The sequence below is a fragment of the Orcinus orca genome, chromosome 8, assembly GCF_937001465.1.
Source record: "Orcinus orca chromosome 8, mOrcOrc1.1, whole genome shotgun sequence".
Taxonomy (NCBI): Eukaryota; Metazoa; Chordata; class Mammalia; order Artiodactyla; family Delphinidae; genus Orcinus; species Orcinus orca.
Window position 1 is genome coordinate 51,081,743 of NC_064566.1, and position 24,977 is coordinate 51,106,719.

General features: G+C 59.7%; 1 protein-coding gene across 3 annotated transcripts; it reads left to right on the plus strand.

The window, feature by feature from the left end:
• RELT (RELT TNF receptor) lies at positions 1-24,683 on the plus strand. Of its 3 annotated transcripts, none has more exons than XM_049714272.1 (11): positions 1-174; positions 17,638-17,789; positions 18,792-18,866; positions 18,974-19,140; positions 19,350-19,429; positions 20,143-20,400; positions 21,686-21,766; positions 22,041-22,122; positions 22,310-22,564; positions 22,996-23,194; positions 23,505-24,683. In XM_049714272.1, the coding sequence occupies exons 2-11, from the start codon at positions 17,745-17,747 to the stop codon at positions 23,550-23,552; spliced, it is 1,290 nt and encodes a 429-aa protein (XP_049570229.1). In that variant the 5' UTR covers positions 1-174; positions 17,638-17,744; the 3' UTR covers positions 23,553-24,683. The 3 variants fall into 3 exon arrangements, with proteins under 3 accessions (XP_049570229.1, XP_012392192.1, XP_049570228.1); XM_012536738.3 differs by lacking the exon at positions 1-174 and adding an exon at positions 5,723-5,876; XM_049714271.1 differs by lacking the exon at positions 1-174 and adding an exon at positions 5,919-14,258.
• The last annotated feature ends 294 nt before the right edge of the window (positions 24,684-24,977 follow it).

Genomic DNA, 24,977 nt, shown 5'->3' on the forward strand with positions numbered 1-24,977 from the left:
ACACATTTCCAGGCTCCCCCTAGCTCCTGAGTCAGTGGGTCTTGGATAAGGCTTGGAAATCTGAAGCTGACACATGCTGTAAGGGAAAAACGAGGCGAATGTGAGCCTGTCTACAACTCCAGGAATCGGTGCTCTCCAAAGCCTCATGAGGCTCAGAATCTGACAGAGGCCAAGGTGAGCAGGGGTAGAATCCAAGTCTGATTTCTGGTCATTAAATCAGACACAAGGATGTAAAGGCCAACAACATGGGGCCATTCTTTGCAGGGGCAGAGAGCCCTTCCCACCAGGGTACACTGGCAAGGCGCAAGGGGGTGACTTCTAGAAAAGGGCAAATTGTGCCTCAGCTCTCCTGAACACGTTTCAGCATTTTCCAACCTAAATGATTAAGACTTTACGGAAATCAGTTGCTAAAGGGGAGTGCAGGCTTATGCTTTGCACACTGGTATACACATATCTCGGGTCTGCCAGGCCCCTGATGCCATGGGACATGCATGAAACATGTCCTTGCAGCATCACTACTGGGACAGTCTGGAGGAGGGGATTACAGAAAACACAGATACAGAGTAGAAAGCCACATTCATGTGGTGGAATTTATGAAACAAAGCATAGAAGGAGCACAGGCTTTGAAGCTGAACAGAAACCTCAGTTTTGCCACTAACTAGCCATGGGACTGTGGATGAGCTATATCCCCTCTGAGTCTCCATTTCCTCATCTGTAAATCGGGGCTGACGATCCTTTCCCCCACGGGACTCTTGCTTGGTGTGCACAGGTCTTTGGATTGCAAGGAAGAGATTCATTCTGCCCAGAAATAAAAGGGGAGCTAATTAGTGGAGACATGAACTGGAAGCAAATAGCTCTCAGTACAGTGGCCCGGCTATTGCTGGTCCATCTCAAGACCCCTGGCCTCTCCACCTTGAGTCTCTGGTCTCTGCCTCTCTGCCAGCCAGCTGCCGTTCTCTCTGCTTCCCAGCTTCTGCTGCCTTAGGCCCTCTTCCGCCTCTGGATAGACTTCACTTTCAGCACTGGTTACCCAAGGCTGAATCCTCATCATTTTTCCTCAAGTGCCTTGGTAGGAATGGGCCCGGCCCAGCCCACTGTTCTTAGCAGGTCACATCCCAGGGCATTGGGCAGCCTGTGGAGAGAGAGGTGCACAGCCCTGAGCAGGTCAACTGTGGGCAGGGAGGTCCTGGGATGCACAGTTGTTAGGCACCCAGCCCAGGAGAGAGCCTGGAAGAACTAGCTCCTCTAAAGCAGTCCTTCTCAATCTTGGCTGTACATTCTAATCACCTGAGGGGGCCAGGCCACATTCCAGACCAATTAAATGAGAATGCTGAGAGTAGGACCCAGGTGTCAGTAATTTTTTCAGGAAAACAGTTGAAGTATAACGTCTGTACAGAAAGGTACTCAAGTCATTAGTGGGCAGCTAGGTAAGTTTTCATAAATGCACCCAGATCAAGAAATAGAACCTTCTGGGACTTCCCTGGCAGTCGAGCAGTTAAGACTCCGCGCCTCCATTGCAGGAGGGGTAGCCTCTGCAACCCCTGGTCAGGGAACTAAAATCCCACATGCTGCGTGGTGCGGCCAAAAAAGAGAACGTTCCACCATGCAAAAGCTCCCCACGTGCCCCCTCCCAGTCTCCCCTTCTAGGGTAACAACCACCCTGGCTTCTGACACCATGGTTTAGTTTTGCTAGTGAGGTGGAGAACCACGGCTTTAAAGGGCACGGCCAGGGACTTTGCCAGCGGTCCAGTGGTTAGGGCTCTGCGCTTTCACAGCTGCGGGCCCGGGTTCAGTCCCTGATGGGGAACTAAGATCCCGCTGGGTTTGATGAGAGGGAAGGAACAGCTTGAATCAAGGCAAGGAGGGGTGGGGGAGCCTGGAGCGAGGGGTCCAAGGTGTAGGCCCAGCTGGAGCAGAGGGGAAAGAGGAAAAGGCAGGGAAGCCAGAATGTGAGCTCCAGGAGGAGGGAGGGATGTTTTGTTCATTGCTCCATCCCCAGGCCACCTGCAGTGCCTGATACACAGCAGGTGCTCAATAAGTATCTGTTTAATTAAATCTAGAGAATTCAGTTGGGATCCCCTTCTAGGTCTTGAATGTCACAAAACAATAGCCCCAGCTCCCATTTATTGTTTGCTGCAAGCCAGGAGCATGAATCATCCGGTTTAATCCTCAGTGGTCCTGGGAGGTTGATACCATTATTATCATCTTTTTCAGGTGAGGAAACTGAGGTACAGAGAGATTAAAAGCCTTCCTCAAGGTCACCTGCCTACTAAGCAGTAGAGCCTGGATTCACACGTGATCTGTCTGCTCAGGTCTCTGTGCCTCATGGAAGAGAGGAAGGGCAGCCACATGGGGTGGCTGGAGGACAGGACACAGAGTCTGAGCAGCTAGAGACACATCCAGTCACTCTTGAGGTATCTGGCACATGTTCCTCAGTCCAGCCTTGGGAAGGATGTCCTGACTTCAGAAGAGTCAGGGCCAAAAGCCATCTCTCCAAGGGGGTTCTCCAGGTGTTTCCTTGGGCTAGGGACAAGCAGCAGGGTTTAGGTAGACATCTACCTCACAAGGAAGATGGGGCACAGAAAGGGATAGAGACTTACCTAACATCACACAGCAAGGCAGCATTGAGGCTGGGGTGGGTGTACAGGAGAACCAGGCAGGAAGATTTCCTGTGGTCAGAAAAGGAAGAAAGTTTACCCAGGTGACCTCTGAGAGCTCTTCACATCTTTTGCATGCCTGCCAAACGCCAAGTCTCTCTTCTGTCCTCACAGACCTTAAGCCACAGGCCAGGTTGCAGGAAGCGGCAAGGGGAAGTGCTATTTTGGGCCCATTATGGCCAATGAGGAGCCCTGCCTGGCAAAGGCAAGTGAAGGGGCTGGGTCAGGGGCAGGATGCAGGTCTGAACGGGGAGGGGGCAATGTGCAGGCCTCAGGGAGAAATGGGGGCAGAGCCCAGATGCTGGGCTGTGGAGAGACACAGGGCAAACACTGAGGGTGGGGGACCAGAGGGAGCAGATGGGGGTTCTGAGCCCAGCAGCCTAGAATAAGCTGGTATCCCCCAAATGGAGTCTCAGCAGATCCTCACAACACCCTGGGCAGGTGAGCTTGCACTCAGAGAGGTGAGGTCACTAGTTTAAGGCCATACAACCTGACAATGGCTGAACTAGGACTTGACCCCTAACTGTGTGACACCGAAGCCCAACCCCAGTGGGATTCCAAACCCAAGCCAGGGTCTGGACCTAAATGGTGGACAGAACCCAGCTCTCAGGCCTAGCAGCCCCAGCTCAGCTCCTGCCCCAAGCTGAGCCCCACCCTGGCCTCCCAACCCCAGTTTTTCCTTAAACCAAGCCCACCCTCCCCCTGGAGCTAAGGCACAAACACAGGAGGACAGCCCACCTTCTGAGGTAGAACTTGGCCAGTTGCGGGGTTAGCCAAGTGCAGAGTTTTGAAATTTAAATCTGAGCTGGGACATTTCCTCTTGCTTTGGACGTCCACGTTGGAATTTAAGGGTAGCCAGCAGAGGGTACCACCATTTCTGGTCCATAACCCCAGGGGCTGCCATCTGCTCAGATCCCCTGCAAACACCCCCCTTCCTCTAATCCTGTGGCCTAGGATCCCCACCCCACCTCGGGGAGAGTCTCAGTGGGACATGGAGTCCATGTCCCTGCCTCTGGATCACCACAGCTCATCCTAGCTTATTGTGCTGTGCCACCTAGGATGAGGTGTGAGCCTTCTCTGGGCTCACTTTTCTGGCTGCACTATTAGAGGTTCAGCGAGATCGTCTCTGAGGTCCTTGGGCTCAGGGCTTGTAATGCTAAGATTCCGTGGATCCATCTGAGATGCCAGGAGTTTTAAAAGCCTGTGATTCTGAGAGTCCTTTGTTCTCGAGCCTGTGGTTCTCCAACCTCCATAAAAAGCCGATCTAAATCTCTCTCGCGGCCTCCACAACTCCTTCCCTGTCTCCTCACTGTAGCGGCTAAATGTTCCCAGACTCTTGGGCAGGGTCCCAGCTGCAGCTTGCTGTGGTTCAGAGGACAGGAGGGCCTGCCTTGGCCCCTCCATCCCTGGTCATTTCTTCTGTCTCTGGTGGCTGCTCACCCTTCCCACTCGGCCACATCAGGCAGATCGCCTCCTCCCACAGAGAACTGGAATGACCTCCAGGCAATGAGTTTGGCAGCCTAATTTTCAGATGGGGAAACTGAGTTGGGGAAGGATTTGAGAGCTGGTAGTAGAGACAGGCCTGGACCCTCTATAGGATGTCTGATTAATAGCCAGTGTGCTCCTTGACCAAAAAGCATATCCCCATTTGGCCTACTGGGTGCGTGTGAAATGCCACCATTTGAACTCCCGTACTTGGAACTGGGGCATAGAAGGTCCCCTTACAAAGAAAACATTTGCAGGGATGGAGGGCGTCCTGGGCTGCTCTAGCCCCCTCAGCAGGTTCCCAGCATGGATCTTCTCTGGACTCCTTCTGTGGGCTCGGATGTGGGATCACCCCTGACCGAGCTCTGGGGGTGTCCGTTGACAAACAAGGGGCCTGGCTGGTGCTATGATCCCAACATCAGTGACCTGGAGCTCTTTCTGCCCTTCCCTCACAACCTGGGCCTGGCCCAAGGAAATGGAAACTCTTCCCCTTTCCCCCTCCCTCTGCAGGTGTCCAGTTCTCCTCCTGGGATCTCCTGGACCCTGGAGACCTTACTTTTTCCACCCCCTCACCCCATGGCTCAGATGCTATGACAGTTTATTTAGAATTCTCCACCTCCCCTCACAATGTATCCCTAACAACTTATTTACCTTCCTCCACCTCTGCCATGAGCTGTGATTATCTTGATCCCAGCCAGGCCTCTGCCTCCCCAGCACAAGGCCCTCCCTACTGTCTGCATCTCCTCCCAGCCCTGCTGTCCTGGGAGGGCCACCTGGGATCCCCTGAATGGTACTGAGTTGGGGAAACCCTGGCTCTTGAGCTGCTGCCTCCAGTTCTGGCCCACCATATGGCACAACTCCAAGGGGCACGATTCACAGAGCTGGTAATACAATATGAATAGTGCCCTGGGGTCCTTAGTCACCCCCTGCTGGGCACCCTGATGGCTGGCATTGGGAATCAGCAGGGTGGGACAGCTGGTGGTAGGGAAGGGACAGCAGTGTATCATCTGTCCTGCTGGAAGGAGGGACTAACTATCCTTGCAGAGAGGGAAGGGGCAGGGAATGGAGACAGGAAAGGCCTCCTGGAGCAAGGAGGTTTGGGCTGGGCCCTGAAGAATGGGCAGGAGACCACCAAGTGGGCTTCCATTATAGATTCACTTTCACCAGGCCTTTCTCAACAACTAGGTGGGGTTTCTGGGGGTGGACCTGGGCCTCTTCAACAAGGCAAAGTGAGGTCGTTGTCCCTGACTGCCAATTTCCAGGAGGAAAACGAGACCCAGGGAGGGACAGCGGTGGCCCCGTTTGCACTGGCAATGGTGACAGGTCTCAGAGAAGCATCCAAGTCTCCAGTCTATCTTGCATCTTGCAACCCCTTCTTTATTGGTTTGGAGCCCAGAAGCGGCTGATCCGAGAGGCCTTGTCCGGCGCAGCCCCCTGCAGTTCCCGGGGAGCGCGAGAGATGGCGACACAGAACAGCACGGCCGGGCTGCAGAGCGCGAGCCCCATGGCGGGCTCCAGGGGCGGGGGGCGGGGGTCGCGAACCTGGGTTCTGACGTCGGAGGCGGGGCCGGCGGCCGTGACGCGCGGGGGCGGGGCTGCGCGCCTTCCCGGACCGGGCGGCGATTCATTCAAAAGGCGCGCAGGCTGCGTGGCCGCCCGTGCGCACGCCGAGCCGGGCTCGGGCACCGCGTCGGCCTGGGAGCTGGGCTGCTGGAGCTGCTGCGGGGCGGCCAGGTAAGGAGGACGCGCGGAGCCCCAGCCCGGAGGCCGGGGCCAGAGGGATGCGGGCCCGAGCGGCGCCCCCTGCCTCCCAGCGTCTCTGAGGAAGTTCGCCGGCGCGGCGGATGCCGCAGCCCAGGCCCCGCGGCCCCCCGCCCCCGCGTCCTGTCCCGGCGCCTTCCGCGCACGGACCCCCGCCCGTCTCTGAGCTCCCTGCCCGGGGACCTGTGTGTCCTCCGGCCGCGGCTCCTGGCCCGACCGTGCGTGATGGGGAGGCGGCGGCGGAACTTGCAGTTTGAGGAGCCGGCGGGCCTCGGAGACGCCCCGGCCTGGGGTACTTGGACTGAGACTAGGACGGGGTGCGGGGCGGGACGGCGGCTCCTCAGTGTGGCTGCGGCGCGGGGCGGCCGGAGGGGGGGTTCTGAACGGTGTCAGCCCGTGACTGTGGGTGACACGGCGCGTGAGGCGGCCCAGCCAGGGCGAACGTGTGGCCCGGACACTGGGCGGTGACGTTGGGCCGAGGGGGAGACACCGAGGGGCTCTGTGTGTCTGTGACAGGCAGAGTGTGTGCGTGTGACTGTGAGAGAGACACCCCGGTCACTACGGGTGACCGTGACCCCAGCCCACTGTGAGTGCGACCCCGGGTTACTGGGGTCACTGAGTGTGTGTGTGGCCTGGGGTGTGACCAGGACACCAGGGCCCTCATGAACGTGAGTGAACATGGTATAGAGGGGGAGGAACCCCAAGTGACTATGAGAACCAGCCCCTGAAGCACTGGGGTCATAGTGTGCTGTGGGGTGAAGTAGTGCAGTGTGTGTGTGTGTGTGTGTGTCCGCGTCCGCCCGTGTCCGCCCGTGTCCGCGTCTGCACCTCAGGGACATGAGTAAAAGGCGGAAGAGGAGGGACCTCAAACACCTACTAGCAGATGGGGGCTGGAGGGAGAGGGGCCAGGGAGGGGACAAGGGTCTCTCCAGGACTGTCCCCAAGAGGGCGTCCCTCAGGAGCTCAGTTTAGTGAGGGGGGTGGACCCTGAGTGACTTGCCCTGGCAGAGGCTGAGGGGCATCTGGTGGGGTGATAGGTCTGGCAGCAGCTGAGGGCCTCTGAGGTAGCCTCAGGCTCCATCTTTCTGTCTCTGTCACACACACACAGACACACAGACACACACACACACACACACACACACACACACACACACGCAAGGTCCAAGAGGCCTGGCTAAGCTCTGTCCCTGGTAACATGTGTTCTCACTGGGCCCAGGCATAATCTTGCCCTCAGATCCCACTCACCCTTGCTGGGCCTCAGTTTCCCTGTCTGCACACTGAGGTGTTGGGCTGTGAATGGACTGTGAATCATCGCTTTGGGATCCTCTATTGTTTTGGGGTCAACTGTCAACTGTCTCTGTTCTCCCCTACCTCCCTTCAGGCAGAAAGACTGCAGTAGGGGGTGGGAGCAGGCTGTCTGCTGGGGACAGAGTTGCCCAGGGCTGCGCCCAGGTGCTGGTGACGGGGTTGGAAGCACAGCTCCTCAGATCACGCCGAAAATTCTAACCCATAGACATTGACTTCTCTGGTGCCCATCTCCTTTCTTCAGTTCCCTTCTTGGGGGGAGAGGGGGCATGTTCCTGGGGGGCATGAGTCGTCTCTGCTTTGGAGAGCTGGAGCAGGGCCTCTTCACCATCTAGGCTAGACCCTCCTGAGGCCCCCACCCACACAAGAGGGTCTGTTGGGTTCGTGCAAAGTGGAATGGAAATCAGGCTCCCTAGCCCAGTAGAGGTGAGGAGACACCTGCTGAAGGATCTGCACGTTCTCTCCTCTGCTGTCATCCTCTGAAAATGTTGATTGCATTCTGGGTCGGGGAGATAGTTTGGGGAGACAGTGCCAGGTGCTATGCTGAATGCTTTATGGTGTGCTCTCGTTGAATCCTCACAGTGGCTCTGAGATGTGATGACTGTTTTTCAGAGAAGGAAACAGAACCTCAGAGAAGCGAAGTGACTTGCCCAAGGTCACACAGAGTCAGGACAGTGCCAGGACTGGAATGCAGGTCTCCTGTGCCTGAAGCCCTGTAAGATGCTTGGAGAGGGCCACTCCCCTTCCTAATATCTGCTTATGGCTTCTCTGGGCTTCCTTCTCTCAAACGCAGGCTGGCAACATGGCCTCGGCAGGGTGTGCCACTGTGAGTTCTGAGTGTGGTGTGCACGTGTCTAGAACATCAGGGGTGGCTGGGTTTTATGGTCTTCCTGTTCCTCCTCCCTCCCCCTAACTCTCACCTCCTAGCCAGAGGTCACCAGAAAGTCCTGTCTCCTGCCTTCTAGAGCCTGTAACTGGTTTGGGGAGCGTCCGTGTGGCTCTGAAGAATGTTGGGAGTCAGCAGCATAGCCCAGGCTCCAAGAGTGGCAGGAGAATTGAGAGTCCCACTTGACCTTCACCATACCTGAGAGGCCCTGTGCCCCCGCTCAGAGTTGTTCTAGGGGCACTTTCCCCAGTCCACCCACACACTGCGGGGGTTGAGGGACAGGCTAGTAGTGACCTTGAGCTTGTGCCTACCCGCTCAGGGCCTCAGTGTCCCCATTCTTCCCTGAGGCCCCTGCTAGCTCTGCCCACTGCTGCTGCTTTGCCGAGAGCTGGAGCTGGGGATCTGGGTGTCCCTCTGTCCTCTCTGGAATGACTAGAGTTGTGCTTCTTGGGGCTGATCAGAATAGCTGTCTTGGTCTCCTGGGGCTGAGCCTGAGTTATTTCCATCCCCAGCAAAGAGGTGGAAATAGCTCAGGGCCCTGGAAGGGGAGGGAGAGGGGAAGGGTTAACCAAGGGTTAACCTCCTCTTCTGGTCCCAGCCCCACCCTGTGCCCTGCCCAAGCCAAACCTTTTTGGGAACTTGTGCTGCCTGGACCACAGGGATGGTGGTGGGGCCCGGCTGGGTTTCCAGTGTGGCCCCAGTTGGGACTCATGTGACAGTTGCTGGAGGCAGGTGCCCATTTCTGGTCAAGGAGGGGAAGCTTTCAGCCCCCTTCCCCTGCTCATAGGGTCAGCCTCATTTTACAGAGGGAGAGACGAGGTTCTGAGAAGTGCTGGGACTTACCAAGGCCCCGCACAACCCTGATATTCTGGCTCTCACCCTCCAGACGGGGAACCTACCTTCTGTCCTGCCACACGTCCCCCAGAAGACTGGACGTGGCCCAGGACTGGAAGCAGGCCTGAGACATGCCTTTGCAAAATCAGGGCGTCTTATGTTCCAGCTTGGGCCTTGCTGTCCTTGCCCAAACTCCTGTATTGGCCTCTCTGCCTCCGTTTCCAGTTCTCTCACACACGGTGCCAGAGTGGCCTCCCTAAGGTAACTTGTACTGTTTGCCTGCAAAATATAGTCCAGACTCCTCATCGTAGCATCGAGGTTTTCCTTCCAGGAGGACCCTTTTGAACTTTACATTTTCACCCTCTTCCTTCCCTACCAGATGCCTTGGTTGTACTCTGCCTTTGCATTTGCTGTCTCCCCTTTCTAGAACCCTCCTGACCATTCAGGGTACAGCCCCAGCCCCGCTGCCTCCCCCAGGAAGCCCTCCCAGCCCAACATTAGTCCTTCTTCATTGTGTGGTCCATGTGCCACATGTCCCCCCTCACCTCTGGGAATAGGCACAGGGGTGGGGTCCTCATGGGCACCACATGCCCAGTTGGGTGGGGCCGGCCTGGCCAACAGCCTCTCCTCTCCCGCTGCCATATCTGTGTTGGCCAGGCCTCTTCCTGAGGAAGGGCAGCCATCGTAGGCTGAGGGCCTACTGTGTGTTAGGATGCACAGGGAGGTTGGTACCCAGGGGTCTCCAGTGCTCCCGAGTGTGTGCTGGGGGTTAGCGGCGAAAACTCAAGGCCACTCCTGTGCGTAGGGGCCAGTTTGGTGCTTGCCCTGGACTCCTCAGGCAAGGCTCTCATTCTGGGCCAGCAGAGGACGCTCCCCCCTGAGGCCCTAATGTGTGTTAGGTCCTGGGTGCAGGGCTCCGTGCAGCAGCACTGGCAGGGCATCCCTTTCCTTCCAAAGCTGCTCAGTGGGGAGCCCAGACTCAGAGGGCAGAAGGGTCCAGTCCTAGTCTGAGTCACACAGTCACTGGTGCTGGAGTCTGGCACTCAAGCTCGTGCCCAGCCCCCAGCCCCATCTCCCACAGGCGCCAGGTGGGAGGCGAGGGTTGTCTGACAACTCTGGTGTCAGTTTTCAAAGAAGGACCAGGCTGGCTACCTGCAGGGGGAGGAGGAAGTAGTGGTAGGGCTGCTCAGGCCCACTCCCTCCGTTATAGGGCCAGCCCTTCTGCCAGGTTAGGCAGGAGGGCTGGACCAGAGGGGGAGGCATTTTGCCTGAGATCAGCCAGCAGCCCCCCCCCACCCCCGCCAACCCCAACTCAGGATTGGGACATGACCTCTGGCAGACCTTAGCACCCAGTTGGGGTGGCAGGGAAGACTGAGGTGCCGATGCTGCACCCCTGCTGTGTGTTCAGCCCTGGGTAGGACCATGAGGCTCTCATCCGCAGCCTCATGCCCAGGTCATCAGCAGCCCCGTCCAGGTACAGGCATTGAGAAGAGGGCCCAGAGACGGGAAGGGACTTGCAGGACTCCAGCGTCACTGGGATCCTAACCCAGGTATGTTTGCCTGGAAGGCCAGAGCTTTTTCCGAGGCCACCCTGGGAAAGATGAGTGCTCTATAAATAAACTGCCCATGTGGCTGTGAGCGTGTGCCCTGGCTACTTGACACAGGAGAGGGATGGAGGGGCCTCTGCAGCCAATTAGAGGCAGGGTCTGACTGTGTGGTTGGAGGGAGAAGGAAGGAGGGCTTCCAGAAGGAGGGGCCTAACTTGGACCTGTACACCCTCACGGTAAGAAGGAGCAGTGAGCACAGGGATGGAGCTGTGCCCCAACTCCTGCGTGCACTTGCTTGCCTCCCTCCCTGAAGGGGACCTCGAACAATGATGGCTGAAGGGGCCAGGAGAGGGGCGGGTCCACCCTGACAGGGAGGCTGGGAAGGCTTCCTGCAGGAGGTGGCACCTGGGCTGAGGCCTGATTGTAAGAAGAGTCGCTGTTCCCTGATGAACCATGGAACCTCCAGCCATGCCAAGAGGTCAGCTGGACAGGCACAGTTGTCCCAAATCACAGAGGCGGAAACAAGTTCGGGGATGTAGGGCTGGGTCCTGACTGCTCAGCACCCCTCGCCTTCCTGACTGTGGCTTCAGTTGGCGGGGGAGCAGGCGGACACAGGCCTGTGTAAGGGCTGGGAAATGGGCACCCAGGGTCCACCTGGCGAGTCCAAGACTCATCCACCCATGCTGTTGGGACTGATGTTGGGTTCCCCAAGCACTCTTGCCTGCTCCTGAGCCACTGGGTGACCTTCGCTGGGTGCTGCTTGGTTCTGAGCTTGGCTCCTCCTCTGGCCCTTGTGGGCTGTTGAGGACTGGTGCTCAGGAGAGGCCTGGTCAGGCCAGGCCCTGACCAGTATTACTTACAGTGGGCTCCATTTATCCCTCAGCATCCCTGGAGACAGGGACCAGAACCCCTGTTTGCAGGGGCGGACCCTGAAGCTCAGGGTGGGTAAGTAACTTGCCCAAGGTCACAGAGCTCCTAAGTGATGACCTAGAGCTTGAACCCAGGTGTGACTGCTCCGGGTCCAGCCTTCCCCTCAGGCTGACCTCCATCCTCAGGCTCTGTTTGTTAGGGCCTGACCTGGAATTGCTGGGGTCAGGGGAATCTCTCTCCCCCAGCACCTTGAGTCTGGAGGAGGAGTTGGAGGACGGGGCAGGCTGGGCCTGTGATCTCCCCTCAGTCTCTCTCAAAGCCTCCCCAGGTCAGCCTGGTCGGGGCTGAGCAACTCTGGGCGCCCTGGCACAGTAGTGATCGGTACAGATTCGCGGCCGGGGCAGGAGGCAAAGGTGGCTTCTCGGAGGAGAAGGTAGCAGTGGCGACAGCTGGTGGGCAGTGGGGTGTCCTCCAGCCCTCCTAGTGCTTTGCCGTCCTGTCCTGGGCACTGGCGCGGCCTCCCTGCAGGAAGGCCCTGGTTCTGAGTGCTTGGGTGCTGGGCTGGAGCAGGGCGTGTGGGAGCAGCGGGAATGCCAGGTCTGGGGTGGCAAGAGCAGGGGCTGCCAGCTGCCTGTCCCCACTCCACATGGGAAACCTTGTCTCCTTTCAGACTAAGTGGTTACAGGGTACTACTCTGAGTCTCAGTTTCCTCATTTGTGAAGCCTGGAACCCTGTCTTTGAGGCCTGGTAAGGGAATGGGCATGTAGTACGTTCTTAGTGAGGGGTGTGGGGGACCCCCAGCTCTGCCTCAGAGACGACTGTCTAGTTTGGGCCCCTGCCACACCTCCCAGCCCCAGGCTTAGGCCAGGGAGGGGGCAGGGATTGCATCTGCACCCAGACTGGGAGGGGCTGAGTGGGCCCTGTCTGGCTGCCTCAGCCCTTTTCTTAGCCTCAAGGGCCAATTAGCCCCCTCGGCCCCACCTCACACCCCTGAGCCTTCTAAGCCCAGGCCTGGTGGGGGGCCAGGGAGCAGCTGCTGCTTGGTGTGCCTGGAGTCCTCACCCCAGGGTTGTGACCTGGGAGATCTTGGCTGCCTGAGGCTGGGCTGGGGGTGGGAATGGGGGAGCCCTTCTCACTGAGTGGCCCTGAGGCAGCCTCTGCACATCTCTGGGCTCCCAGCCCCTCATTAGTCCTAGGGAGCTGGGCTCTACCCTGGGATCTTCCTCTTCCCCCTCCTTCCCTGGGCTTCCTGCTTCTCACAGGTCCCAGTGCCTTTTCCTACTGGAGCTGTGGTAGACTAGGGCACTATGCATGCAGGAAACCTCAGAGGCCCCAGAGACCCCCATGGCGGCAGTACCTCCTTCCCTGGCGCCTGCCCGCGCGCTTTGTAATAGTCTTTCAGGTGAGCCGCCTCCTGTGTGCCGCCAGCTCCCTAGTCTCTGCTGTCAGGTTGGCAAACGCTCAGAACATCTGTTTTGCGCCAGGCCCTGGGCCAGGCTCCTGGGTAGGAGGGGCCAGAGTGAGGTGGGAAGCTGTCAGGTAGGCCTGGGCTCCACCCCTGCTTTACCTCCCCCTGGCTGGGTGACCTCAGTTACCCAGGGGTGAAGCAGGGACGCTCACCTCTCCTGTGAGGAGTGGAGGCAACCCAGGATGAGGGCCTGGCCCGAGGCGATGGGAGTCTGTTCCCTTCCCTGTGAGGGCAGAGGATGAAAAGGAGGCAATGCCTAGCTGTCCTCACTACCCCCCACTGTGGGCACTGCCCTACTTCAGCCCCAGTTGCCAAGGAACCACTGGCTTCCTTGCTAACCTGGATTTCTCTATTGATGGGCGGCCTTTGTCTTCCTGCCTAGGGTGCAGCCACTGCCGAGAAAGGCCTGTGTCCAGCTGTGTTTCCAGGCAACCCTAGCCCCTGGAGGCGCAGGGAGGTCCCCAGGCCGTCAAGCCACTGGCTGGGAAACAGAAATACCTGCCCCGCACCCCCTGCTCCAGGTGGCTACCTGCTTCCCACCTCCGTCTCCCCAGCCCTGCCTCACTTGGCAGGCAGCCCGGCAAGCCCTCTGAGACGCAAGTTGTTCCGCACCTCTCCCTCCCCTGCTAACCCTTCAAGGCCCAGGGGGAAATGCAGCCTTCTCAGCTTGCAGCCTAAGCTTGGTGTGACCTGGGATCTGCCCACCAACCTTTCCTCTCCCTTCCTACACCCTCCCAATCCCCCAGATTGTCAGTGTGTATCTTCGGGCACCTCCCGTGTACCAGGCTCTGCGCCAAGCATTGTACGTAAATATAGTAAATATAAGAGAATCTCGTCTGTACCTCGTACCTCCCATCGAGTATGTGCCATAACCCCCTCCACGATTTACACGTGGGGAACCTGAGGCACGGTGAATGCTTACGGAGGGCCTGCTCTGTGTCGGGCTCTGTGCTGAGCGTTTGATGTGCGTTCTCTCGGCCTCACAACAGCCCTCTGAGGGATGGGGAATGGGGGTGGGGTCCACAGCCACCGAGCCAGTGAAGAGCAGAGCAAGGAAGGCTGGTTCTCCTCAAGTCAGGCAAGGGCTTCAGATCCGGGTTCAGTCCCCCACCCTGAGCCCAGCCTCTAGGCTTCTTAATCGTCAGCCTGCTCCCTGGCCCTTTTGACCTTGGGAGAAGGTGGACCCTCTCCTGAGTGCCTTTTCTGATCCCCCTGGTTCAGCACATACCTATTCACGTGCTGGGCACCCGGTACGAGGGCAGCACGTCAGCGGGGAAGGGGTGGGTGCGTAGCCTGGTCACACCCAGGGCGAGGACTGCACAAGTGAGGTGGTGGTTGGGGGCCAGGAGGAAGTGACTTTGAGCTGAGCTCTGAAGGAAGGGTAGCTGTCAGTAGGGTGATGGGAGGGGTTTCTGGGCAGAGGAAACAGCAGGTACCAGTGCCAGGTGAGAGAGGCAAGTGTGGGGGACAGAAAGCAGCTCTCAGTGGCTGGAGTTGCGGGGAGGGACAGGGGTCAGATCTGGGTGTTGAGACGCCTAAGCTGCGGGGGGCTGAAGTGGAGGCCAGGGAGGAGGCCAGGGGGCAGGCGAGGGGTGGGATGAGCATGGAGCTGTGGGAGACCCTCGGAGGAGGCCACCGCGGAGGCGGGTGAGGCTGGAGAGGGAATGCGCGGAGATGGGGCCCCAGGCTGGGGCCGGGTGACCCCATGAGCTTCAGTTCTGGGAAAGGGGAAGCTGCTGAGGCCTGAGGAGGCCCGGGTGGTGACACAGCTTCCTCTTTCTCTGAGGACTCTGGGGCTGCGCCTCCCTGGGGCTCTGGCATCTCCCGCTTGGGGCCCTGGTCTCAGCTTTGCTAGTTGGCTTTCTTCCAGGGAATTTCTGGTTCTAATGGTTTGGGCGTTTTTTGGAGGGTGGGGATGGGCTGAGTGTGAGGAGCCCCTCCCCCTGCCCCACGCCCCCGTGAACCTGTTTTCTGGAGGCCTCCTGCTCCAGACACTGGGGCAGGGTTTTGTGGTGAGTGAGACAGACATCCCTGCCCTCGCTGCTGTCTGGTGGAGGGGGGCGGGGGCAAGCAATAAACAAGTAAGCAAACGGTCATAAGCCTTGGTGGGAGGTGCTGAGGGAAAGAAGGGGTGACAGGGAGGAAGTCACATGACCTACATCAGGCTCGTTACCTCATTTAAACCTCATGACAGCCTTGCTCTGGGACATAAACATCCCCATCTTGCAGGTGAGGAAACTGAGACCCAGCAAGGTGAAACAGGGGCTCTGGTCCCCCAGGGAGCTGGTGACAGTGGGAACAGGCCCCAGGCTGAGATTTCAGGGAGGAGTGGCCTCTAAGCTAACTTCCTTCTCTGCCCCTGGGGACTTGAAGGGTGGTTCTCCTCTGCCAGGAGTCCTGAGGCCGGAGAAGACCACCACCACTGCCCATCTTTGACAGCCCTCCCCCAGGAAACCCTCAGGAGGTGCCCCGAGGTGCAGGGCTTTGGAAGGTCACTGATTGCCCTGCCTTCTGGAAGGCAGAGGGGTGGGGATGGAGTCTTCTCAGTCTCCCCTCCCCCAGCCAAGGGGCTTGATCTGAACTTGCTGTTCAGTCAGGGCTCCAGGGCTCAGAGCATAGGTGCTGGAGGCTGGGTGGGGAGAAGGCGCAGAGGGGAGTCAGAGCAGCAGGGGTCCACGTGCGTGCAGGGGGGTTCTGGGTGGAGGCCAGCGGCTGCCTGACCGGGCAGGTCCTCTGGGGGCTCAGGCTGATTGTGGGGGCAGGGGGAGCAGCTGTAAGCAGAGACTCGGGCAGCCAGACTGGAGTAAGTGCTGGTTTGGGGTAATTAGAAGGCACATAATTAGAAGGCGTCAGGGCGCTAGGCAGCGAGCGTCTGCGCCTGAGTGGGCCCTCGCTGGCTTTGAGTCTGGGCCTTTGGACCCCACTTTCCTCCTCGAAGTCTTGAGACCATAGCTCCCCGTCTGTCTGGAGGTGGGCAGCTGCACAGCCCCTCCCTGTGAGCTCAGGTCACCCAGCAGGTGCCAGTCACGGCCAGGGGTGGGACTAGGGGGGAGTCTCTCCTCGGTGGACGTTGGGTCTCTTACTTTGCACCCCTGCCCCAGCTCTCTGGCCCACCCTGGGGATATGGACGGGTGCTGGGTCTGGGGGCTGGACAGGGCCACGGGGCCAGCCTGAGGTCTTCGGGCTCGTGGTCAAGTCTGTGGGTGAACTCCCATAAAAAACCAAGGAGGGGGCCATGGAGAGATGGGCTTGGGCAGGGGGACACTTGTGACCATGTTGGAGGAGGGACCGGTGGAGGATGGGCCAGAGGATGCCACCTGTTGGGTGCTGACTGCCAGGGTGCAGCCTTCACTCTACTCTGTGGCTGGACCTTCTGTCCCAGGTTTTCCCCTGAGCTGGCCTTGGGCCGAGAGCCACTGCCAGTGACCTGGAGAGTCCCGAGGATAGTGTGACCACTGCCCCAGCCCCTCCCCTGGGTGTAATTCAAACCCCTGGCCCGCCAAGGTCTGTGCCAGGCCAGGCCCACAGCGCAGCCGGATCAGTTTCCTCCGGCTCCTTTTCCTGGTGGGAAGTCCGGGCCGCCTGTAGGCCAAGGGGCTCTCGGCTCTTCCGTGACCTGGGGTTTACTGCAGGCAGTGCTTCTCCTGCCAGGCTGGGCATCAGACAGCTCCGGGGTTCCAGGCAGGGCCCCCTCAACATGCTGGGCTTGGCTGCTCGAGGCTGCCCCTTGGGGGTCAGAGGCTGCCTATGGCCTGTGCCTGAGGCCCTCCACGTACACTCCTCCTTCACCCTCCTGAGCCTGGAGACAGGCCTCCTGGAAAGAGGTCATTGAACTCCCTTATTCTGCCACTATCCCTTTTGTGCAATCCAAATTCTTCTTCCTGCTCTTCCAACCTCGTCCTCTGCTGGAGACTTTTCTACAGAGGAGGCCACACCCTTGAGCCTGGGGGCTCAGCCTCAGGCCTGTGCCCATCACCCTCTGTGCCCTCACATGCCTTATTTGGTTTCTTGGCACTTCCCTTGCTCTGGCACGGGGACGCTCACTGTTTATCTGTTGGTCGTTGGTCTCCCCTGGGGTGTGAGTTCCCTGAGGACAGGGACAGCGCCTGTCTTGTTCATACCTTTTCCCGTGCTGAGGGCAGTGCCCAGCACACAGCAGGTGCCCAAGAGAAGACAGAAGGCTTGAATGCTGGCTGCCACTCCCCACCCCTGCAGGTCTGCCCGCGGCTCAAGAGATGCAGTCAGACACATCCCAGATCTCTGGAGAAGTCTGCCAGGCGGGACCGTGGGACCCGTGGGAGGGCCAGCACAGTGATGGGGTTGGGGTGGGGGAGCTTTGGGGAAATGGAAGTCTAGAGAGGCTTCCATAACAAGAGGCCTTTGTGCTGGGCTTTGAAATGTGACAGAAAAGGCCTTTCTTGGAGCAGAAACAGCAAGAGTGAAGGCAGAGAAGTAGGAGAGGCGGGCATGCTTGTGCGCCCCAAGGAGTTCTGAGAGGCAGGAGCCTGAGAGCTGGGGATGCAAGCGGGGAGGCCGGGCGTGGGGTCGCTGTCAGCGCTCTCGTTCCTCCCACCTCCCGGGGCTGAGGCTGTAGGCTTCCTTCCTCCCCTGCTCCCCTGCCCGGGCCTAGGGCAGCTGGCTGTTTATGGAAGAGGCAGGAAGCCCTTCCTCCACTGGGAAGCTGCCCTGGGAGGCTGGCCCCAGATAGGGTGCCCCCACCTCTGCTAGGGCCTGCAGTGGACCAGAGGGCAGGGCCGGTGAGCGTAGGCCAAGCCGCCCCAGCATTCTGCCTGCCCGGTGACACCTCTCCATGTTCCCGTCCAGCCCCGTCCTGGAAGGAGGACTGCAGCTGCCTGCCTGCCTGCCTGTCCCATCCCCGTCTGAGCCTCCCCTCCATCTGCCTGAGGCTGGCGACCCACTGGGGCTTGAGGATGAAGCTGAGCCCACCGCACTGGCCCCTATCCTGCCTCCTTGTGGTGAGTTGGGGATGGGACCGTGGGGAAGGTGAGTCCTGAGCCCTGTGCTCAGGAACCCCGTGCTGCGGCGGGTACTGGGGCTGGTTACATGGCTCTTTTGAAGAATCGAGGCAGTCTGACCCTAGGAAGCGCCTCCTGCCCCACGTGCTCCTGGTGCCGTCGGCCTCCCAGTGTTTGGCACGTGCTGGAGCCGCGTCTAGGGCCTGAGGAGGTCTCTGGCACCTCCCGTGTGACATTCCCTCTGCCCTTCAGGGTAGCTGGCTATACGCTGTGCCTGCCCCAAACTGGGGCCCAACTGGAGGACTGGGGGGATCTCCCCTGCGGGCAGGATTCGGGGCAGATAGTTCACACTAACTGTGAGAGGGAAGAGAGGGAGCTCCGAGAGGAATAGGAGGAGGACATGAATGGAGAAGATCCTTCCTTTGGGGCCTGTCATGCTCTGTGTGGGTCCCAGGGTGTGAACGGGCTGGCCTTGTGTTGTGGGAAGGTCACGGAGGAGGATGTGGTCCCAGAGACTCAGCGGAGGCCCCGAGGCACCATCTGCAGTCTCGGCCCCAGGGATGATGAACGGAGGCTGGTTAATGACATTTTCAGCTGTGGTGTGTGGACCAAGGCAGCAGGAAGGGGGGCGGAACCTGAGAGAGGAATTCGGGGGAATTTCCTCCTCATCATCCTGGTTAGCTACAAGGGCGTGACTCACAGACCCAGGGGCTCAAGATCCTGATCTGGCCCTGTCTGAGGCGTTTCAGCACTTTCCAGAAGCAGATGTGGTTCTCCCCTTGCCTAGGCAATGGCAATGCAGCCGGTCTGGGACAGGCAGATTTTACTTGTAGCACAAAGGACTGAGGTTAGAGAGTGTCCCCAAAGCCTGGGGGTGGCCCTGTATATTGGTGGTCCTTGTGCTTGGGGTGACTGTAAGTGGGTGGGGGGTAGGTGGCCCCAGAGATGCCATGTCCCGGTGCTTTCCGCTCCCTCAGTGTGTCCTGCCCTCTTTTCTTCCAGCTGTTGCCCTGGCCTCTGGCCACTGCAACATCAACAACCCCTTGGCCGTGCCCACCCGGCGAGGAGCCCAACCTGGTGAGCTCGCCCTGCCCATCCACCTCTCCTGGGAAGACTGTTGAGGGCCAGGGGCAGGGACCTCAGGCCTGGCTCCTGGCTTTGTTCTCACTCTTGCCCTCCTGCAGGAACCAGGGCGGGGCACATTATGCAGGTCCTGCCCCCCAGGCACCTTCTCAGCTTCCTGGGGCTCTAGCCCTTGCCAGCCGCACTCGCGCTGCAGCCCTCAAGGGAGGCTGGAGGCCCAGGTGGGCACGGCAACTCGAGACACACTATGTGGAAACTGCCAGCCTGGGTGAGCCATGGGGTGGGGTGTGGGTGTTCATGACCAGGTGACCAGGACTTGAGATCCTGGGGTCCCAGCCTCACTCACCTCTTGAGTGGGCCACAGTCTTCCCATCTGTGAAATGGGGTGGGTCAGGACCAGTGAGGGTGCCCAGTAGGAAGGTCCAGCCTCTCTTAAGGATAGTTTTTGGGCTTCAGTAACATCTTCCCTCCCTGCAGGTGGTTTGCCCCGTCAGAGGTCCCCCATGTTCCCTGTCGGCCGTGCTCCTGGACACCCCTGGGTACTCGCGGCTGTTACGGTGAGTGGCAGGTGATGGCTAGGACTGGCGGGGTATGTGTGGGGAGGGGTCTGGCGAGCTTGAGCCCAAGGGCCCCGCAGTGTCCGTCTGGGGCAGTGGGGTCCTCACTCCCCTAGCCCAGGGGAGGGTGTGCAGCCACAGGGTGCCTAGCAGGTCCACTGGCTGTGTCTTCTCACCCCGTCTTTGAGTGGCAGAGACTGTCCAGCAGGTGGCTGCCACAGCTTGGGTTTCACATCCCAACCAGTCTCCTGTCCTTATCCCCTCGAAATAACCCACGTAGCTGAGTGTGAGCACATACGCTTACATACGTGCACCTCCTCTCACCTGTTGAGTTGGTCACCTTCTGAGGCAACTAACTCATGGGTCAGGCTGTGGGGAGGCAGGATCCGGTGTTGCTGTGCCCAGGCATGTGCACCGTTGCCTTTTGTTCACCCCTGTGACCCATCATGAGGGGTGGACAGGGGCCTCAGGGTCTGGCCGTCCTGAGGGCTGAGGAGGCCTTGCTCAGGCTGGCTGACTGGTCAGATGGCCAAAAAGGAGGGTGTGAGTTGCCCTTTACTTCCCCACCATAGTGGAGAGTGGGTGCTCTGGACATGCCAATACCACCCACCGCCCCGACCCCTGCCCACAGTAACCCGGGCCCTGGGCCTCTCTGAGTGTGTTTCTCTCTGCCTCTGTCTTTCCTCCATGCCTCCATCCTCCGTGGTGCTCAGAGCGGGGGCGACGGGCCCGACGTGGCATGGAGGTGGCAGCAAGGGCGAGCGGCGCGGGGGAGACGCGGCAGCCTGGGAACAGCACGCGGGCGGGCAGCCCCGAGGAGACAGCTGCCCAGTACGCGGTTATTGCCATTGTGCCCATCTTCTGCCTCATGGGGCTGCTAGGCATCCTGGTGTGTAACCTGCTCAAGCGGAAGGGCTACCACTGCACGGCCCACAAGGAGGTCGGGCCTGGTCCTGGAGGCGGAGGCAGCGGTGAGGCCCAGCCTGGGGCTGGGTGGGGAGGCCAGAGGGCGCGGCTGAGAACCTACTTGGTCTGGAGGGTCTGACGTGGAGAGGCCTGCAGAGGGCTAATCAGGAGAGTTTCCCGGAGGTGCCGCACGTGGGCCGCAGAGGAGACACTGCGGACTGGCAAAGTAGAAGGAAGGGTGAGGCGGCCCGACGTGGCAACTGGGGCAGAGCAGAGGCAGAGCAGAGGTCAAGTGGCTTCAGTGGGATTCCCTCCCTGTGTGAGGCCCTACCCAGCTGTAAGGGCCTGGACTCCTCAGGGACTGCAGTTGTGTGTGTGGTTCAAGGGTTGGACTGCTTTCTGGGTACTCAGGGTGACCTCCGACCTCTGGCCTGAAGGGCTGGCAGGGCAGCTGTTTGGACAGGGACCATGCGAGGCTCAGGTTTCAGCTCCAGGCTGTGGTTTGAGTTACGAGCCCTGGACCCAGAGGGAGAGACATGTTCCTCCTGCCCCTACCCCAGGGCCCTGGGTCCCTTTTCTTCTTCCCCTTACCCCTCTGCGCTGTCCCCTGAGGGCTAGTAGGGCCGGGATCCCACATGCACATACACTGCTCACAGAAATTGGGGGCCAAGTCAAGATAGAATGGCGCCTGCCATGCCAGCGCCCTTTTCAACCTCCGACACTGCGGTCTGCAGGGGTCAGGAGGGGGACAGGCGCTTTAGGCAGGCAGGAAAGTGGCAACTCAGGCCATTTTGCCTGGAACTGCACTTGTTTTCCTGGCCTAGGACTCCCTTTAACTGTTGGCTGCTGCCTGGGTGCAAGTCCTAGGAGTTCTGTTTGCTGCTGGCCCAGGAATGATTGCATGGCCCATTCTCATGCTCTTGAGGTTCGGGTCCTCAGTTAGTTATACCGACAGGGCGGTGTGCAGGGAGGTGATAGGCCTGGGATGGCAGAGTTTGCTGGGGCTGTCGGAGGTCATGGGCAGAGAGGCAGCCCACAGCTCCCTGAGGCTAAAGAGAGGAGAGGGCAGGCCCTGAGAGAGGCTGGTTCCCTCATCCCACACATCTGCAGGGACGGTGGAGTTCAGATGGCCCTGAAACCGCTAAGCCCCTGGTGCTGCTGGGTGCAGGGAGCAGTGATGCTGAGTAAGTAGTGAAGGTGATAACGGGCTCAGAATCAGAGCTGAGGCCCTTAGGTACGCATACAGCCAGGCCAGGGGCGCCCTCTGCTGCCATGTCCTGGTGTAGCCTGTGAGCCCAGGGTGTCCCACTGCCTCCTTCCCTAGGATCATGGTTCTCTGTTCTTCCCCAGGGGTCAACCCTGCCTACCATACTGATGACGCCAATGAGGACACCATTGGGGTCCTGGTGCGCCTGATCACAGAGAAGAAAGGTGAGGGGGGAGGTCTGACCCCATCCCTCCCAGAGCTCTGCTCTGCCCCTCCCGCCGGGATCCCTCAGGCCAGCGTGCCCCCTCTCTGACCACTGTGGCTCATGGTGCTCCCGCCTCTCTGCCTGCTCTTGCCTGGTGAGAGGTGGAGGAAAAGGCACACAGCCTGGGCCAGGGAGGGGGTGGCGGGTAGGTAGGGGGATTTGTGCTGGGGCAGGAGGTTGGGGGGAGTGCCCCTCACGGCCCAGAGCCGGGTTCTGACTGCAGCTGCCCACAGAGAATGCAGCGGCCCTGGAGGAGCTGCTGAAGGAGTATCACAGCAAACAGCTGGTGCAGACCAGCCACAGGCCTCTACCCAGGTAAGTGGGCAGGTGGGCAAGGAGGGACCCAAACCACAGGTAATCAGCCTGCCTCCTGGGGACTCACCACTTGGGTATGTTGCCCCTCCTGTCACCCCGCTTCCCCTTCACCTACCTCCTGGGGTCTCCTGGGCCTGCCCTGTCCCAGCCCTGCCCCAGCGACCGCTCCCACCTGTGTCTTCCACAGGCTGCCGCCGGGCCCACCCAGCATGCCACACGTCTGCCCGCATCGCCACCACCTCCACACTGTGCAGGGCCTGGCCTCCCTCTCTGGCCCCTGCTGCTCCCGTTGTAGCCAGAAGTGGCCCGAGGTGCTGCTGTCCCCCGAGGCTGCAGCTGCCACCACTCCTACTCCCAGACTCCTGCCCAACCCGGCCAGGGTGCCCAAGGTCGGGGCCAAGGCAGGACGCCAGGGCGAGATCACCATCTTGTCTGTGGGCAGGTGAGCAGGGCATAGACACAGCAGGGTGCCACAACATGACATGACAGCTCTGGGGGTGGCAGGGCCCTAGCCTGATCCATGAACAGTGGGTTCAGTGGTGGCCTCACCCTTCCTGGCCTCAGTGGGCCTCTTTGCAGTGGGGGCGGCCAGGGAAAAGCCAGGTCTTCCCAGCTACGCTCTCTCACATGGAGTCCCTGGGCCCCCAGGGCAGGGTCATAGCCCCCATCACACCTGCGCCACCTCAGGCTAAGAGCCTGTCCACCTGCAGCCTAGTGTCGGGAGCTGTTGGGAGCTTGTCAGTGGGTGGGAAGACGTGGGGAGGGCTCAGGCTCTGACCCATGAACTTGCTGTGTGACCCTGGTGGGTGCTGCACCCTCCACACCTGGGGTCCTTCCTCTAATGGAGGATGATCGCACTACCTCTCCCCACAGGTTCCGTGTGGCCCGAATTCCTGAGCAGCGGATGAGTTCGGTGGCCTCAGAGGTGAAGACCATCACGGAGGCCGGGCCCTCAGGGGGTGATCTCCCTGACTCCCCACGACGTGGCCTCTCCAGTGAGCAGCGGACACTGCTGGGAAGTGGTGGAAGCCACCCTAAATGGCTGAAGTCCCCAGCAGAGAACAAGGCCGAGGTAAGGACCAGAGGGGAAAGGTGTCTCTTGGCACCTGTGCCAACCCCGACTGCAGATGGGGCAGGGGTGGAGGTACAGAGGGCTACTGCCTCCTGGGGACTCACCACTTGGTATGTTGCCCCTCCTGTCACCCCGCTTCCCCTTCACTACCTCCTGGGGTCTCCTGGGCCCTGGTTTGGGGCCCTCCTTGTCCACCTGCCCACTCACCTGGGCAGAGGCCTGTGGCTGGTCTGCGCCAGCTGTTTGCTGTGATACTCCTTGGAGTCCAGAAGCCCCCTGACAGCTCTGACCCCTCACCCCTGTCCCCCAGGAGAACCGCTATGTGGTCCGGCTGAGTGAGAGCAACCTGGTCATCTGAGGGGCTGTCTCGTCTGAGGATACTGCAGCCTTGCCCTGGGAGGCTCCGAAGGCTTCCTGGAGGAGGTAGAGCTGCAGCTGAGCCAGTGAGGATCCAGACTGGCCCAGCAGACAGAACAGCCAAGGCCAAGGCCTGGAGGTGGGAGCGTCCACCCCAGTGAGGAGGCAGGCCAGCGTGCCGGCGGGTGCTGTGTGCAGGAGCAGGTTGAGAGCCCCTCCCATCCCTGCCGCCCATTTCCTTCCCTGCAGGATGTCCCTGATGCCGTGCCCTGCCCTGGCTGGATCCTAGGAGCCCACAGGGTCCTCTGCACCACCAGGTGGCTAGGCCTCAGTGGTGGGGAGGGGCCCTCTACCTGGCACCCCTGGCCCCATGCCTTAGTGATGAGCCACCCCTTACCTCTGTACAGGGGACCTCCCCCTCCTTCCTGACAGGTCCTGCAAAGGGAGGGGTCAACAAAAAGCCATGAGCTAGGAACCGGGTTCCTGGGTTCTAATCCTGGGCAAGCCCCTGGCCATTACTGGGTCCCAATTCTTCTGACTGTGAAGCGGGGAGAGAGTGGCGTCTCGGTGCCCAGGGCCTTCCTGCATCTTGCAGGCTCTGGGCTGGGTCGTGTAGATGGAGAACTTGACCCCTTGCCATCCCTCCCACTAGTTTTATCTGGCCCCGTTTTTTGCTGCTTCAGGGCCACCACCTTCAAGGCTCCCAAGGGGCTGCCCATTCATGGCTCTGCCTACAGAAGGGGCATAATGCACGTGCCTGCCCCTGACCCTGCTGTTTTTATTGAAATTGAAAAAACAGACTTGACCTGGGCGGGGCTGTGGTACAGAGCCCCAACCTGCCCAGCCACCCACAAGATCTCAGGCGCTTTGGAGGGTAAGGGGTGAGGCCTCTGGCCTCGGTGGTTTCTGTGTCCCTGTGGTATTGGTGTGTCCGTCCCCTGGCCTGGGCAGTGCGGGCAACTGCCTAGCCCGCGTCTCCACTCTGGCTCAGCAACCTCGTTATTTATGTGGGGCTGTGCAGGCATGGGCCCACTGCTGTCACCGTTTCTCTTATTTATTGAAACTTTGCTGTTGTCCCACCCTTGTGTCTCCACACCCATCCATTTGTTGAATAATAAAAGGTGGGAAAGTAGTGTCATGAGGCGCTTCTTTTTCCCTGTGTCTCTTCTCAGGTCTGCCCATTCAGTGAATAGTTGTGTGTCGGGCTCCGTGTGTGGGACAGGCCATCCCTCCCCTGGCAGCGCCTGCTGTTTGGCAGGTGGACACCAGGCAGCAGCTGAAGTGGGGCCGGAGGTGGCCTCTCAGGTCACCTGGTTCTCACTGAAGGCCCTAGAAGCAGTGCTGTCCAACGGAAATAGAGTGTGCGCCACGTATGTAATTAAAATTTTTCTAATAGCCACATTTTAAAAAGTAAAAAGAACCAAGT